At 42.5% G+C, this 16,415-nt stretch overlaps 1 protein-coding gene across 7 annotated transcripts in view; it reads right to left on the reverse strand.

The window, feature by feature from the left end:
• Positions 1–222: 222 nt before the first annotated feature.
• Positions 223–16,415, reverse strand: part of TMEM178A (transmembrane protein 178A) — a 249,199-nt gene continuing 233,006 nt past the window's right edge. For 2 of the 7 annotated variants that reach the window (XR_012325735.1, XR_012325727.1), the window contains 2 exons: positions 14,341–14,454; positions 11,547–11,570 (listed from right to left, as the gene is read on the reverse strand). Coding sequence is in view for 4 of the 7 variants with exons in the window: in XM_019942769.3 (XP_019798328.1) it covers positions 1,047–1,288; positions 11,433–11,570; positions 14,341–14,454 (494 nt within the window). In the remaining 3 variants the exon portion in view is untranslated. Of the gene's footprint in view, positions 1,289–9,923; positions 10,145–11,432; positions 11,571–14,340; positions 14,455–16,415 lie in introns of those variants that run through there. The other 5 variants (XM_019942769.3, XM_073791432.1, XM_073791430.1 and 2 more) reach the window with 5 other exon arrangements.

A 16,415-nucleotide genomic window follows, 5' to 3' on the forward strand; every position in this document is an offset into this window, starting at 1 on the left:
GGCTGAAACCCACTGGGGTAGGAGGTCCAAGGATACGGCCAGAGACTGAATCCTTATCAGTGGCTAAATACCAGGCAGATGGTAAACACAGACGAAGAGGGAGAGAAGAAAACTCAAAATACTATGGTCAGGTTTTAAAAGAAGCTTGGAAAATGATCTCGATTGTCAAGAGCATGTGTGTGATTGCTACAAATGATAAATAAAAATGACCAACCTAATTGAGATGAAGCAAGTCTCTTAAAAACAAAGAGTTCTCACCTGTCCGAATGGCTAGGGAGACCTACTGCCACGGCTGAAAGACAGGAAAACACACCCAGATTAACAAGGGGGCAGTCATTTAATGCAGAAATCCAGTTAACGTAAAGAGACAGGTCGAACGACAGATATGACTTCCCACAATACTGCATAGCATTACAGGTTAGCTCTTCCAGGGTTGATCTGTTTCTCTTATGATTTTGATTCCAGTACAAAGATGGAGAAGAGACTTCAATTAAAAATAAATAAGGCAACAGAAGAATCTCCCTGTGACAAAAAACATCCACAAATAATGCACAAATGTTTGGTGCTGACACAACAAGACACCACTAGGACAAGTTCTGAAGGTGCTGCATTAAATTTAACAAGCATGGTACAATGACAAGAAAATTATACTCGCTTTGTCATGAATCCTTTTGCAAATAGAAATGACTCTCGGGTAATTGTTATGTACAAACTCTCTGAAATAAATGGCAATCATACAAATTTTTCCATTGCGGTTTCCTCTTTTTCTGAACCCAGAAATGTTCCACGGCTCTGCTCCCTACTCCTCGCCGTCAAAGCATAAATAGTCATTAAAGCACTTGAATCCACAGTAGTCTTGTCCTTAGAAAGGATGGAGGTTCTGCATGATTTGACATCAGTCATCCAGAAGGGGCTGGCAGGCAACAGGCTGGAATGTACAAGACCGATTTTGTGCTTGGGATCCTGACTCAGGCTCTGCTCCGTCCCCTTCAAGGTTCGTCCGCGCTGTGGACGGGCCACCAAGCAGTGGACTTGAGTATGGACAGTCATACCGTGGAGTCCCTGCCAGACTTTAGATGTGCAATCTTGGTCCGGCTAATAAATGGGTAAGCGATGCAGAGACCTCCAGCTGCCACAATAAAGCCTAAACTGCACCAGGCACAAAAGATAGACCAGCTGTAGCCATGTTCCACATCATCAGGCAGGCTATAAATGAGCTTCGGGACCCGGTTCAGATCATAGGAGATGCTGGCGGCGTAAGTGCAGAGGGAAATGGTGCAAAATATTCCTATAAATAATACAAAGAGAGCAGGGTGATGGGTTACGGTTTTGCCTGCTACAAGGCAAATGCCAGACAGGCCTTCGTGAACATCAGATCAACAGATGAGATGATGAATCCAAACGGATAAAGGATGGACAATTCTTTCAGTTGAGTTACTTCATTCAACAAACATTGGCAAAACCTTTATGTGCCAGACTGTATGCTAGGTTCTGGAGATATAGGAGTGAAAAAGATGGGAAAATGCTGATAACTTGAATTATTCAGAATTATCTCAATTAAATGGGTATGTATACATGAATTTTTTTTATTCTTAAAAACAACGTAGTAGAAATTTTAATTATTTTTAAGGAAAAAAATAATCACGCAAACCTAATACAAACCATTTTCATTTCCCTTTGTTCTACACCTGAGTTGACACAGTTTTAGATAGTTGCAATCATCATACCAAGTCTTTCTTTTTCAATTACCATTATCATTAGTATTTATCATGTTGCCTGATAATATCTTAAATGAATTTTTACAAGTTTTTTTTAAGGCACAGAGCCTGGCACATTCTAGGGCCTCAAAAATCACTTTTTTTTATAATGAATGGATAAAAAGATTTTAAATAATATAAATTAAATCCAGGATGTTGGAACTGTCGTAAAATAGCTGACATCATATATAGGGGATCTATAATTCAACCACTCAGAAAGCAGGTAATTTAGGTAGCCTAAGGAAAATGAACAGACCCCAAATTTTACTTTTTTATACCAACACGTTATATATAATTGTCCTTTCAGAACACTAAAATCAGCATTCTGATAAAAAATGCTTCAAAAGCCCAAAACACAGGATTTTTACTACTCAAGGATGTAGATGCTTCTATTTCATCACAGTGGACCCCCAAGGCTGCTCCTTTTGTGGGGGGGGGGGGGCATGGGATCACAGTGAGGCAGTTGCTGAGCTGAAGGTGGGTAATCAATACAAAAACTGGCACCCAGTCAAGTATCAGAATGTTCCATTCGGTTCCGAGTTCTACACATGTCTTTTTCATACTTTGGTTTATCCCTGTGTACAATGGAGGTTACAACCATTTGCTGACAAATTGCTTTGGTAGCCTTAGGGACCTATACAGCATCTCCATAGGAAACAGAGACACAGAATTGGGAACCGAAAGGAGAGGGCTAAAAGTAACAGATCTCCACACCCCTTTTTAATAGAGCTTTGGGGATCAGAAACACTAGCAGAAAAACAAACTCAGAGCAGGCAGCAACTGGGAGGAAATAAGGATCACCTTAATGTCATTTTTTTTCCTTAACGTCATTTTTAAGTGCTAGAATTCTGCCTGCACTCAAATCACATAAGAACACATTGCCTGAATCCTTTTCCAAGTGTGCATTTAGAAATGTTTTAAATTAAAAGGACACTTGATCTGAGGTGATTTGATCTCTCCTACTCTTTGCCTAATTCTACTTTTAGACTCTAAAGTGATTCTGTTTTTCTAAAAAGGATAAAATCTTGTTTTCTTGCTCCAAATTGTTATGGTAAACACATCATTTTTTGAGTTCTCCAAAGGACGATCATGATGGAAATAATTCTTTCATGAAGGAATGGCACGGTCAAAAACAGAATACTCTGCTTTTTTCAAACCTTGTGAACAGCAAATGTTCTTACATCTACATGAATGCTTCCACTGGCCAAAACAAAGACGGTGTTTATATATAACAAGGTCCTTCTAATGAATGCTGGTAGTAAGGCAGTTAGAAAAATGTGATCTCTGGAGTATCAAGAGGTAAAACAGAATAACAGAATAACCTGTTCACAGGAAAAACAACTCTTCTGCATTTAACTGTCTGCACACAGCTGAATACCTGAAAGTGAAGCTGTTTACAAGTAACATCGTTTTAATGACCTCTGAAAGCTTGAATTCAAACTAGGACTCTTAAGCATACTTTCGTGTCCAAATGCATTGGGCTGGGATGCAGGGAATATGTATTCTGGTCCCCAGCTCTACATCTAATCACTGTGTGACCTTGAAATTACCTAATCTCTCTGAGCTTCATCTAGGGGGAAAAAAAATGGGGGATTTGGTTCCTCAAGTCCCTTGCAGTGGCAAATTTCTGTGACTCTGTTATTCCGTAATATGGCATTGAGCGAGGACATTTCCCAAAATTTCCTAGTAAATCTAGTACTCGGTATTATGCAGCTAAATAAAAACTTGAATGTCATGGATTTTTCTTTCTGCACATACTCTCTGGTTTTATACTAAACATTGATTTTATTAGCACCTCTCCCCTGCCAACTCCATAAAATTGCTTTTGGTGAAATGAATTTTAGCATAACAACACCAGTTCATGCTGAATAGAAAAAGATAAGAAAAACCTAACCTGAGGATTTAACCTCAGGATGAGTAGTTGTGCTTTCCCAGGGCACTTAGTTTGTGCTTACCTCATGGACACTGTGAATGATGTCACTAATAGAATGTCTTTTTTTGACCGAGTTGCCAGAGAGCTGAAACTCCCCTAAAGCTAAATTAGTGGCCCCCCAGGGGCAAAAACTGGGGACTTCATGGCATGCTTTTTGGCTACTAATCTCACCCTTGGATTCATCTTGCCCTACAAACCTGATTGCTCCTTTGTCTTCTTTGTATCCCTTATTTGTATTTATTTTATCTTGAAATATTATATACATCTCTGTGCCACTTAAGTTATTTTAGGATTAGGGCATCGCCAAACCTTGAGGAAAACCTGCTTTATTTCCTTCTGCCTTTACTCACTCAGCTGAGATGGAGGGGTGGAGGAGGTTACGTGAGCCCATAAATATGCCTGATGTCTGCCCCTCCCCTTCCCACAAATGTCCCCAGAGACTGCTCTCCAAGGATATTTTTTCTCCCTCCAAGATGCCCCTGAAGTAGTTCTGAGTGAGAGAAAAGCAAAGATGAACCAAAGAGCGTATCTAAGAATTTCCCCTTTCTGGACCCTCACATATCTAAGGAAGTTTGCAAACGCATAGCTGCCACAGCTGTTATCTGTGGGATGGGCAGGACTGTTTGATTATTACAGAGAAATGTAGCGAGAGGAGACAAAGCAGTGTTTCCAATGTAGGCAACTAGCTTTTGTAAAAGAGGCCTAACCCATTCAAGATATCTTAATAAGGGGAAAGAAAAACCCTTCTAACTTTGAAGACACTAAGGAAAAGTGTTTAAAGGATGAAGACATCTTTGATGTAGCTAGATTAGTAGTCATAGGTCAGTTTTGATCCTGCGGAATTCTATTTTAGTTCCATATGCATGTCTTACAGTCCTCATGTGTATTAGTTTGCTCGGGCTGCCTTAACAAAGTAGCAGCAGACTGGATGGCTGAAACAACAGAAATTTACTTTATCACAATTCTGGAGACTAAAACTCTGAGATCAAGGTCCCAGCAGGGCTGGTCTCTTCCAAGGCCTCCCTCTTTAGCTTAAAGATGCTGGTCTTCTCCCTGTGCCTTCAGTCTTCCCTCTGTAACTATCTGTGCCCAAGTTTCCTCTTCTTTATGAGGACACCAATCGTACTGGATTATGGCCCTACCCTAATGACCTTATTTAGTTAGTTTAATCACCTCTTTAAAGACCCTGTCTCCAAATACAGTCACATTCTGAGGTTCTCGGGGGCTAGAACTTCAACATATGAATGGCAGGGCTGCAGAGCGGGCACACAATTCAGCCGATAACATTGTGCGTGCGTGCGTGCGCGCGCGCGTGCGTGTGTGTGTGTGTGTGTGTGTGTGTGTGTGTGTGTGTGTGTGAGAGAGAGAGAGAGAGAGAGAGAGAGTTTGTGTGTATGGTCAATGTATGAAGTATATTTCCATCCCTTTTACAGGCCTAAGCAAGATTTTACTATTTTAAGTGTTATTTAATCAGTTATTCAAGAATTATTTATAAGCATCTACTATGTTCCAGACCCAGTTCTGATTATGTTAGAGGTAGTTAAGTTGAATAAGTTCTTGATGGTCACAGCCATCATTGCTTTGACGCTGATGTGATCAGGAACCCCAAGTGTTCTTTCCACTCACTTTCCAGCATGCATGTCAGGGAAAAGGAGTAGAGACCCCTGGACTTCCTGTAAGTTCCACATGGAGCCTAATAGCACTGAGGACACGGAGTGTGCAAAACCTGCCTAAGAAAACTGAGTTCTGCAATACAGTGAGTTCTACACACCTAAGAATCAGTTCATCCTAAATCACCTCCTGTAGGATTTACCTAGATGGCAAGTTATTTCCGATAATGTTGCTTTCTTGTCAGTAGCAATCTAGTTAATGCAAGATATGGGATGAGGGCATGGAAAGATAAGGTACCAGCCTTGCATTTCAAAAGTTCAAAATCTAATGGTCATTCCTGAAAAGCCACGAGGAGAGAGGTCACCTCTCCTCCCTTCTTCTCTTAGACATTTCCTTCCCTTTCCCTTCTCCCCTGACCAGCCAGGAGTTCCCTTGGGCTACCACCACTGATACTCTTCAGCCCAGCTGGTGGCGCCAGGGGAGAGGGGTTTATAAGTCCCAAACTCAGTCCTGGCTACAGCTGGTAGCATCTTCAAAAGGGTGAGTAACTACTTGTTCTGAAGAGCACTGTACGCGGCGACTTTTCTTATAAAATATTAAAAGGTGTTCCGCCAAAGTTCCTCATTAGAAGATACAGTGATATCACAGAATTACAAGACCGGAAAGGATATTTTTGGATCAGAAGAGAAATAAATGTATGCTGCCATCCCAGATCATCAACCTAATTTCCTTCCCTAAACTTCATGGTGCCTATGGCCAGCTGGTATGGTGTAGTTAGGGTAACGGCCCACTCTTTTGACCATCCTCTTTTGATGTGCTTGAAAGGCGGAAAGGAGTGGAAGTTGCTTCACCCTGGTTAGCCTGCTTGATAAACATAGCTGCAACACCCACAGACATAAACATTGATTTTTTTTTTTTTTTCACTCCTTCAAAAGACGGCCTGCCCATCATTCTGGCCTCTTTGCAATTCCAGAAAAAAACCGCCTCAAGCTAATTTTCACACAGATTGCTCAAAAAGCCATTGCTAAGTTGCCTTAACTAAATGACTGGGCAGGACTAATAGAGACAGAAAACACTTTTTAAAAAAATCAAATACAAGACCCACAATCTGCAATTAACTAAATCTGAAAAGCATCTGATCTTTTTCCCAAAGATTGCAGCAATCTCACCGACCGGCAAATCTGGCCTGACGTGACATAGGCTATTTAGAGTCCTTACTGATCCCACCTAGTGTGAATATCCATGTGTTTGGCTGCAGAAATGTTAATGTATACTTGATTTCAGACCCTGCTCAGGGTGTTAGATAATATAGAATACATGCGCTATATTACCTTTCTAAAATAAAACTTAAAAATCCTGAATTCCAGGGACTTCCCTGGTGGTGCCGTGGTCAAGGGTCCACCTGCCAGTGCAGGGAACCGAGGTTCAAGCCCTGGTCCGGGAAGACCCACGGAACAACTAGGCCTGTGCGCCACAACTACTGAGCCTGCGCTCTAGAGCCCGTGAGCCACAACTACTGAGCCCATGCGCCTAGGGCCCATGCTCTGCAACAAGAGAAGCCACCGCAATGAGAAGCCCGCACACCACAACAAAGAGTAGCCCCCGCTCAACACAACTAGAGAAAGCCCGCGCTCAACAACAAAGACCCAAGGCAGCCAAAAATAAATAAACAAAAAAAAAAAAAAAAAAAAAAAATCCTGAATTCCAAAATGCACCTGGTCCCAAGGGCTTCAGATACAGCATTAAGGACCTGTAGTTTTAGATCATAATCAGTGGATACCCTAGAGAATTCAATACACCTACAGAGGAGTCTTTGTTTTAATTTGAATGTATTGAAGCAAAACAATGGGTGGCCTAGCGTGGGTGTTACCGGTCCCTGAGCTTTGCTGGGGCAGCCTGGGCTGTCTCTTCTTTCTCTACTGACCCGAAGGCCCTGCCTCGTAGGCAGTGGCCACTCAGAGCACAGCCTATGAAGGGGAATGGAGGCCCCCATCAAGGGAGGATCAAGCTTTATCCAATTTTTAAGACTCCCAGTATATTAAAGGGTAATTAAAACCCTACTACAGAGACATAAAAATTGTATTTAAAAATACTTGCATTGAATAAATTAACCTTTTAAAATATTTATATTCCTAACAAATGATAATCATCATACTAGCACAACAGCAATCTAATAGAATGCCTCATTTAAAGCTGATGGAAATGCTCACTCGCAGCGCAGGAGGCAGTGTGGTCTGGTAAAGGGCAGCCCCTCACTGTTGGATCATAAGTCTTATTCCCTTATCTCTGGATATGCCTCCGTGACGGTGTGTGTGTAACTTCAGAGGACATGAGGTCAAAAGGCTACATTTGAGGCTCTGTGCCCCTGGCCCTGCTGGAGGACCCCTTGAGAGGCCCCAGGGAATTAGGGATGGGAAGTGACAGTCAGCAGCCCTGCTGCTCCACGTGTGGGTAATCAAGAGCTGTCAGTAGGCAATAAGGCCTAAGGAGAGAGATTGTTTCCAAGTTTCCATTTTAACATCTCAAACTGTCACATCACTGATGATCTTCATTGAAGGTTTGGCTAATAAATTCAGGTAGAGAATGAAGATGCCAGCGCCTTAGAAGAGGCTAAGTTTAGCATCAAAAATCTGTGGGGTGATGCCGACTAAGACTGCTGAGGACACTTCTGCTTCATTAAAATCAATTCTTTTAACCCTATTTGCTCTCATCTCCTGCTGCTACGTGGGAAGGTCCTACAGCTAATTTATCTCATGCAATGGATTAACATAGTTATCTTGGTGTTTACAAAGGAAAGGGATTATTTGTAGTAGCAAAAATGAAACAAACCTCCCTAAATCCCACAGTAAGGGAACATAACGTGGCAAATCTACTCCATGGAAGAACATGCAGCTATTAAAAGCTATTACAAACCGAACACAGAACAATATAAGGCCACCGGGAACGCTTACGGTATGATGATAAATGGAAGCCCAGAAAACAAAATATTCAATACCTTCCATGTGATGATGGTGGCAAACATTTTTTCTTTCCTTTTTTTCTGTTGTTGTTTTTTTCTTTTAAATTTTTATTTTGAAATAATTGTAGATTCACATGCAGTTGAAAGAGATAACACGGTGAGATCCTGTATACCCTTCACCCAATCTCCCCGAATAGTAACGTCTTGCACAACTCTAGTATAATAGCACAACCAGGAAACTTACGATGATACAATCCATCCACCTTATTCCGATTGCACCACTTTTACATGCACTCACTCACTTGTGTGTGTGTGCACTTAGTTCCACGGAATGTCACCACGTGGGCAGATTATGTGGCCACCATCACAGTCCAGACACAGACCATTTCCTTCGCAAGGATGCCCTGAGCTACCCTTTTAGAACCACAGCCACTTCTCTCCCTTTTGGTGTTGTCTTTAGTGAGACAAAGACTTGGGCAAGATTTGGTCCAGGATAAGGAAAATATTTTAACAACTAATTTTTCAGATAATGAGATCTATAAGTGGGTTTTCCCTTTATTCCAAAAAAAAGCAAAAAAAAAAAAAAAAAAGCCAGTGTTATGTGGTAGGTCTGTCCACCCTTCCGGACTGGTCATCAAACTTCAAGTTTAGGGTGTTTTGGGGTTGCAATGGGTTTTTGCTACTATGGCTATTGTTCTGCTTGTTTTGTTTTTAACAGTTGCACAGGGGCTTTTGATGATAAATCCTGCTGAGCCCCGAGCCAGTCTGGCCCAGAGTTACACAGATGGCTCAGGAATGAGGGCTGAGCAGGGGAAGGTGGGGCTGGCTTTGGAAACTCAGCTCCTAGCTCTCCTCTGAGCCAATGCAAGACTGAACTCCCATCCTCCTTTCATTTAAAACCAAACCAGCCCCTCTGCCTCCCAAGAAACGCTCACTGAGCCTGACTTTATGGTCCTGTGATTTATTTTCATGCCAACAATTGTTTGATATCTAAGAGCATCCTAAATTATTCATGCATTACCCACATTACAAGGGTCCTTTAAAAACTACTCCTACTGAGGCTTTTGTCTGGCCCTCAGCTCCTTTCATTTTCCTGAGGATGCTACGTGGGGCCTTTCCAGGGCTGGGGGGTCGTGAATACTTCTTTGATGTATATGAGGACAAGAGTTAGAAAAATGGGGGCCCAACTAATAAAGGAAGGGAAGAAAATGGGGGGAGATATTTCATGACCATTAAGCTTAAAGAAATCCCCTGGACAGCACAGGCCTCTATGATTCTTTGACACCCTCACCTGTTCATTCTACACCCTGGATTTTTTTTTTTTAATATTTATTCATTTATTTATTTGGCTGTGCTGGGTCTTCGCTGCTACACGCAGGCTCTTAGTTGCGGCATGCGGGATCTAGTTCCCTGACCAGAGATCGAACCTGGACCCCCTGCATTGGGAGCGTGGAGTCTTAACCGCTGGACCACCAGGGAAGTCCCTACACTTTGGATTTTAATGAATCCTGTAGGCAGGCACCCTCCCAATGGCTGGTCTTGAAGGTTCAAATCCTCCTCCAAAACCTCAGAAACTAGAATTTTAGCCTCCCTGGGCTACAGTCCTGCAGCCTCTGTGTATTCACCCAAGTCTGGAAAACCTAAGTTGTTTTTCTGCTAAGAATTATTCAAAGGCCAGGTGACTTTTTTTTTTTTAATGCTCTGCCGGGACGCTTACAATGATCATCCGTTATTGCAGGTCACTGCTGGTTACAGCGCCATCTCATGGGGTCGGAAAGGCGCCGACAGGACTTAGAAAGAAGGAAGGACGTCTGTCTGTTAATTGGGTTACAGGAGCTGACTGGTTGACCAACCAGAAGGCAAAGCACCACCTACCTGTCAGCCCTGAAAGACAGAAAAAATGGTGCCAGTCACCAAGGGGTGCTGCCGCCTCCAGGGAACACGGGCTTGAGTGAGTGACCATGACAGCAAGCAGTGCTAGAAACCCCAGTTGTGGTCGCTTGAGTAACAGAACTCCAGAGAAGCAGGAATAAGCTTATTCAAAACGGCTATACATCTAGAGTGCTATTACCCCTGATGCTCAGCGTACTTTGTGAAACTGTTAACTTGGCATTCACTAATCACAGACACAATTTTCTGGGAAAAAGCGGGAGGAAAGATTTCTTCCCCGCAGCCACCTTCAGTCAATTTCAGCCATCAACTCAGCTGCTGACTCCTTCTTAGACAAAAATGTTCTTCACCCGACAATCGAAAAGACCATGGTCGTGTCTCCACACACCCCCTTCCAATCTCCTGATTTAACGGCAAGTCACTCCTCGGCGTAAAGCCTTCTGGTGGTTCCCACCACCCTTAGATTAAAATCCAAGCCCCTGCCTGCTTCTCCACCTCATGGGATACTGTCCTCTCCTTCCCTGCCCTCCGGCCACATTGGTCTCTCTGTGGCTCGAAACACATACGTCAAGCCATCCCTGCCTTAGGCCTTGGCACCGTTCCTTCCTCTGCCCGCAGCGCACTCCCTATGTGGAAGAGGGTCCCCTACACCACCTCCTTTACCGTCCTCACAGCTTTTATCGCTATCACAAATTATTGTTTGTGTCTCCCCACAACAGAAAGGGAGAAGGATTTTGTCTGCCTTAATCATTATGTGTCTTTAGTATGTAGAGAAGTGCCCGGTCCATAGTAAGTCCTCACAAAGTATCTGTGGAGTGAAATGAATGAATGTTTTGTATGTAAAAATGACACCAATGACTCCATCACTAAGAAATAGACTTTGAGTTGACCTTCAGCCCAGAGGCATGGGCTGTGCTGAGCTATTACCCTCTCCCGGAGGGCTCCTGAGAAGCAATGGCCCATGTTTGCCAAGAGTCCATGCCAGGGTTAGGGGCACAATAGGAAAGAATGGGACAGAAAAATCAGACCTGCCACATATGAAGATTAAACCCAAGACATTTCCATCTAACCTTGTAACGGGCCACAATGGGGAAATCAGGGCTGCGTTTTTAACACTGTTGTTTTCTTTAAATTCCGTATTGCCCACCAAAGCCAAATGACCTTCTGGTTGCTTTTCTCACAAGTGAAAACAAAATTAATGGATAGATAACAAAGTGAAGCTAGCCGCCTGCAGTGAGGCCTTTGCTTTTGCTGGGAGAGGTGTCAGAGGTGTTCCGCGTACCTGTCATGAGGAAAAGGAGTCCGGCCACATGCTGGGTCAGGCTTTCCTCCCAGAAGAAGCTGACCATGGCCACAATGCAGCCACAGAGCAGGACGGCCACAGCCATGCCCAGGAAGCCAGCAGTGATTCTTCTTAAATCTAATCTCAAAACACAAACATTCAAAATAATAAGCAGAAGAAGGAGAGTTATTGAAAATTCGAGAACGAAGAGCTTCGTATACATTGTGAAAACTAATACGTTACATGGACAGGTGTAGGGTCTTCAGGGCCACGGCGATTTAGGAAATAAACTTCCTAGGTATTTCATAAGAGGACAGATGGGGTGTAACAAGTCGAGGGGTCAGCATCTACCCTCCCTGAGTCCATGGAGAAGTCGTATCAAGTAGAAAATAGACCAGCGGACACCAGGGTAAACAAGGGTAAGAGGTAACAAGTTACTTAGTAAACTGAGAGTGAGGAAGGTTTGCAAAAGATCTTTATTATCCTCCAAAGAGCAACAGAATCATAGGTCACCACCACTGTAGTGGCTGTAATTAATCTGACTTTGGGGAAAGAGCGCACCAAGGATGCCAATTACTTTATTTTTAAGTTATACTTCCTCCTGCTGATTTTCAAAAAGGATTTGAGAAAGTGAAGGCAACTGTAACTGAAATAGCGCCCAACATGCACATATAGGACATCTACTCATTAAGGCCCTCTTCCCTTAAACATAGGCCCTACAACCCAAGCTCCCAAGTACCCAGGTTAAGAAAAGGCTGTTCCCATGGGCCAAGCCCCACTGAACACACAAGAAGTTTGGTCTATCACAAAAACACGACTGTGATCACTGGGCCAGGAACCCAGGCCCTGGCCCACCTTCTAGGCCAAAGCAAGAGACGGACTGGCTGGATGTATGGGTACACTTCCACTCCAGTTGCCCACCCTCCTGCTATTTTGCTGTTTCTTTCTATTTCTCTCCCTCTTTTTTTTGAATGAAGCTAATTTTAAAAATCATGAACTAAATTTCTCTGATCCTTCTTAGAGCAACAGATCCCAAACATAAGTCTGCCGCTGAAGCCAGTGAACAGGTCTAGGCAAGGTGGACCATGCACTCCTGCACACACATGGAACCAAGACTAGAGGCACACCCCGCTGTGTGAGCGTGGGCTGCTCTGCGAAGGTGCCCAGGCAGCCACCACCTCACTGTGTGTTCCTGTGGCCTCTGGCAACTCAGGATGATGTATACAGGGTGGATCACGGTAGCTTTCAGTCTTGCCCTTGTCACACATGGTCCATCCCTTTCTTTTCAAGGGATTTTTCATTTCTAGCTCAGAGCATCTAAACTGAAGCAGGGCATTGCAGCCTAGAAGGGGCAGTGTAGACCATCACAGAGCTAGGGGTCACGGGCACTGATCATTTAAAGGGGCTGTTTAATATTAAGGTGTAAGTCGTTTTGAGACATCCAGTGTAATCATAGCTCAGTCACCATTTTCTCACAACCTCCTAAACTCCCTGTGGTTCGAGTTTTATTTTCTATGGCCGTTAAAAGGCACAAGGTTCAGATATAATCCACATGGGATTTGCCTTAGTACGGGATATGCTAAGCTTATCTGGTAAACATGGTACAGATCACCAAGTGTGACTTTCTTGGAAAAAGCCATGCCTGAGCCTGCTGAAAGCATCTTTCCATGAGAACCTCAGAGAGAATTAAGAGGAGGATGCTCAGTACTGTCTTGCTGGGCAGTAACAGGGTACAAACTCTTAGAGTAAAGAGATAAGGCTCTTTTTCAGGACCCTGTGATGATCTTTTCTCGCCGAAAACCAGTGCCTGTGTGGCTTTCTGCATAGATGATTAAGGCAAAGAACTCCAAACATACTCATAAAGAATGAAGATGTAAGAAGACTTAGATAAGGCTCTAACTAAGATCTGCTGAGAAATGACCATTAAGATCAGCCAGCAAGAGAAAATTTTCAGGAAGTGATACTACTCAGAAATAAGCCACATTTTAGCCAATGACTTTCCAAGTCCTAAATTTGCCGATCATAATATTTATAACATTACACCACTGCTGTGGGCAGTATCTTAAGGGCTTCCATTTACATCTTTGAGATTCAAAATAGAGCCCTTTGATCTGTAGAGAGACTTGACTTTACAAAATGAAACTCTACTTGGCTTCCTGTAGTGACTTTGGTCACCAGACAAGATCACTGAAGTCCTTGCGTTGATTGACAATGTCAACCTCTGATTAGGGTAAACACGAAAAAGGATTAGGCCTAGTTTTTTGCTTTTCTGAATTATCTATCCCTAGGCAACATGAATCGACAGTTTTCAGGTAAATATCAGTCCTCTTTGGTGTCACACGGCACAATCCTTTCTACAGTTTCACATTTTCCTGATGGTAAAAAAGATAGTTCCTGCCATCGGGATGTGGAGATAACAGACACCTTCTGAGAAAATTACAACATATACTTATAAAGATATTTTAGCAGAAGTACCAAGGTCTGAGATAGACACAGTAACTAAAATGAGTATTGGATAAAGAAAACTAAAATAACACACCCAAGGTATAGTCTCCTTGGTTTACTAAGATCAGCGCCAGATCAGGGCCTTGTACCACATGGTTTGGTAAAGACTGCTCTCAGGAGGTGGCTTGTGTACCGATGCCACAAGGACAGACACGCTCGCGGCACTGTCTCACAAAGCCCCGCGCCTGACTCTCACGCATCTGATCTGCAAACAAGTTGTGACCATGGCAGAGTGAAATGACTCTCTGAGTCTCTGACCAAGTCGGATGGGGCCCAGAGGCCCACGCAGGATCAGCACAGCATCTTTCAGTCCAAATCTGAAAGGGCTGGTGGGAAGGCTTTTTGTTCAGAAAGACACCATTTCCTCTCTGACCCTCTCTGACCCTTTCCCAGAAATACTCACGAAGCAGGTGCCATTCATCTTGCTGGATTGTCTTGGTCAAATTGAAAGGAATGTTTCGTAAGCGTATCGGCTGAGAAAAGTGGTACTTGATAGCTGTACATCGCTGTGCAATACCTTGAAGGAAATAAGAAATGTGATTTACTAGTCCATGCATTTGTAATAGAATTCTGGAAACTGAAGGCAGGACAATGCATCCTAAACTGGGTTGAAGGGGCAGGGGATAGGAATCTCTTGATTACTCTCATTAATAGAGACAAGTCAGAGTAGTAAAGACCCAAAACGTGAAATAATTTTTTAAATCATGTTTCATTTTTGAATGTATTAAATTTGATAAGAATCTAAACTCCCCTAATTATTTTTTCAATGTTGAATTTGTATGAACTAAACACAAAACTCCTCAAGGAGAAATGGCCTAAAAGTATACAGATGATTGGGAGAAATCAGCTTGGAATTTGAACACATAAATTTCACGCATCCAAATTTGATCCAACCTCAAACTGTCAAATGGGCTGAATCAAAAAGTATATCAGGAAGTGTGTTATTTGGAAACCAGAAGACATTTTTCAATAAAGAGCCTTCTACGTAGTGGTTTAAATAGTGATTAGGTCTCTAGACAGCCCACGAGAGCCTAAGTAGCCCTGCAGCAGCTGATATAATTCCTTAATACACATTTTACTGATCTGAATTCTAGGTTCTAAGACAACGGGTAATATTAAAAGTAGAAAGGAGAAAGAAATTTTTTCCTCCCTTTCCTGGTTGTATGCACAATATTTTGAAATGGGCAAGTATCCACTGCTTTATCTAGTATCTTTTCCTACCTTCCCTCTCAATCCATGCTTTTATTGCATAAATTAACACAGGCCTATTTTTCCCCTAAAGTCTTCTGAATCCCACGAAAGTATCTATCTTCCTGTCAAATTAAAATGAAACAAAACTTCCTTCTTTCCTTGTAAATCACCTTGGCCAGCTGTTTGGATAAATGCAATCTGATTAGATTAATTTTAAAAGAGCTGTGAGTAAATGTTAATCTTTTCGCTCCGGCAGCTGTTAAAAAATATTCTCATAGATGCCAATAAATCTCTAATTGGTGGAATTTGAGTAAATGTAATTAAAAAAGTGAAATTTTTAAAAACTCAGTCATTGAAAGGGGAGATTAGTATTTGAGCACAGTTGACATCATGAGCCACTTAGTCCCTGATGGGAAGGCACCTACAGGATCACCTCCCTTGTTTCTCAATCATCAGTATGCATAAGAATCACCTGGGGAGCTAGTTTAAAATGTAGACTCCTGGACCCAACCCAAGATACTCTGACTCAAAAGATATGGGATGGAGCCAGGAACCTGAGTTTTAACAAAACATCCCAAGTAATGCGGATGCAGGCAGCTAAGAAACTACCCAAGACTATCTCTGCTTTTTTGGAAGCTTTTTTTTTTTTCCCTTATGAAACCACAGATTCTCTAAAAGCTCACAGCTCTTTCTATTTTTCTCTTTGTTTTTTCAACATAGGCCCCTGGCGGTGGTTGTGAGGTCTAAGGCATATAAGTTCGGTGTTTACATATAAGTTACGTGTTTATAAGTCAGAAAATGCCTGTGCTTACAAAGAGCAAATGACCTGGTCTGAGAATAACAGAAGATAACAGACTGCAATAATAGCTCTCATTTGTGTTTTTCAAAACTGTCATTCCACTTGATACTCATCCTCGGGCTAACCTTGGGGCTCTGTGTAAGCAGGAAGTGAAGGTTAAAGTGGAGTTGAACACATGCCCCAACACACACACAGAGCCCACTGGCAAAGACTGGGGGACTTATTGGTTCCAGGCAGTTAAGAACACTTCTGTCCAGTCATTAGCATCCCACTAAGCTAGCCAAGCAGAGGCTTCAGGGCCCACATATGACAAAGGATACAGACTTTACAGAATTAGTTCAGTAGAGTCACTAAAGGAACAAACAACAACACAAAAACAATAACAAACCCTGAGGAGGAGGGAGAATCTAAATTCCAGAGTTGCTATATTATTTTAAATGTCCAGTTTCAATTAAAAAGTATAAAACATACACAGAAAAAGGCTCCTA

Source organism: Tursiops truncatus, chromosome 14 (assembly GCF_011762595.2).
Source record: "Tursiops truncatus isolate mTurTru1 chromosome 14, mTurTru1.mat.Y, whole genome shotgun sequence".
NCBI classification, from domain to species: domain Eukaryota; kingdom Metazoa; phylum Chordata; class Mammalia; order Artiodactyla; family Delphinidae; genus Tursiops; species Tursiops truncatus.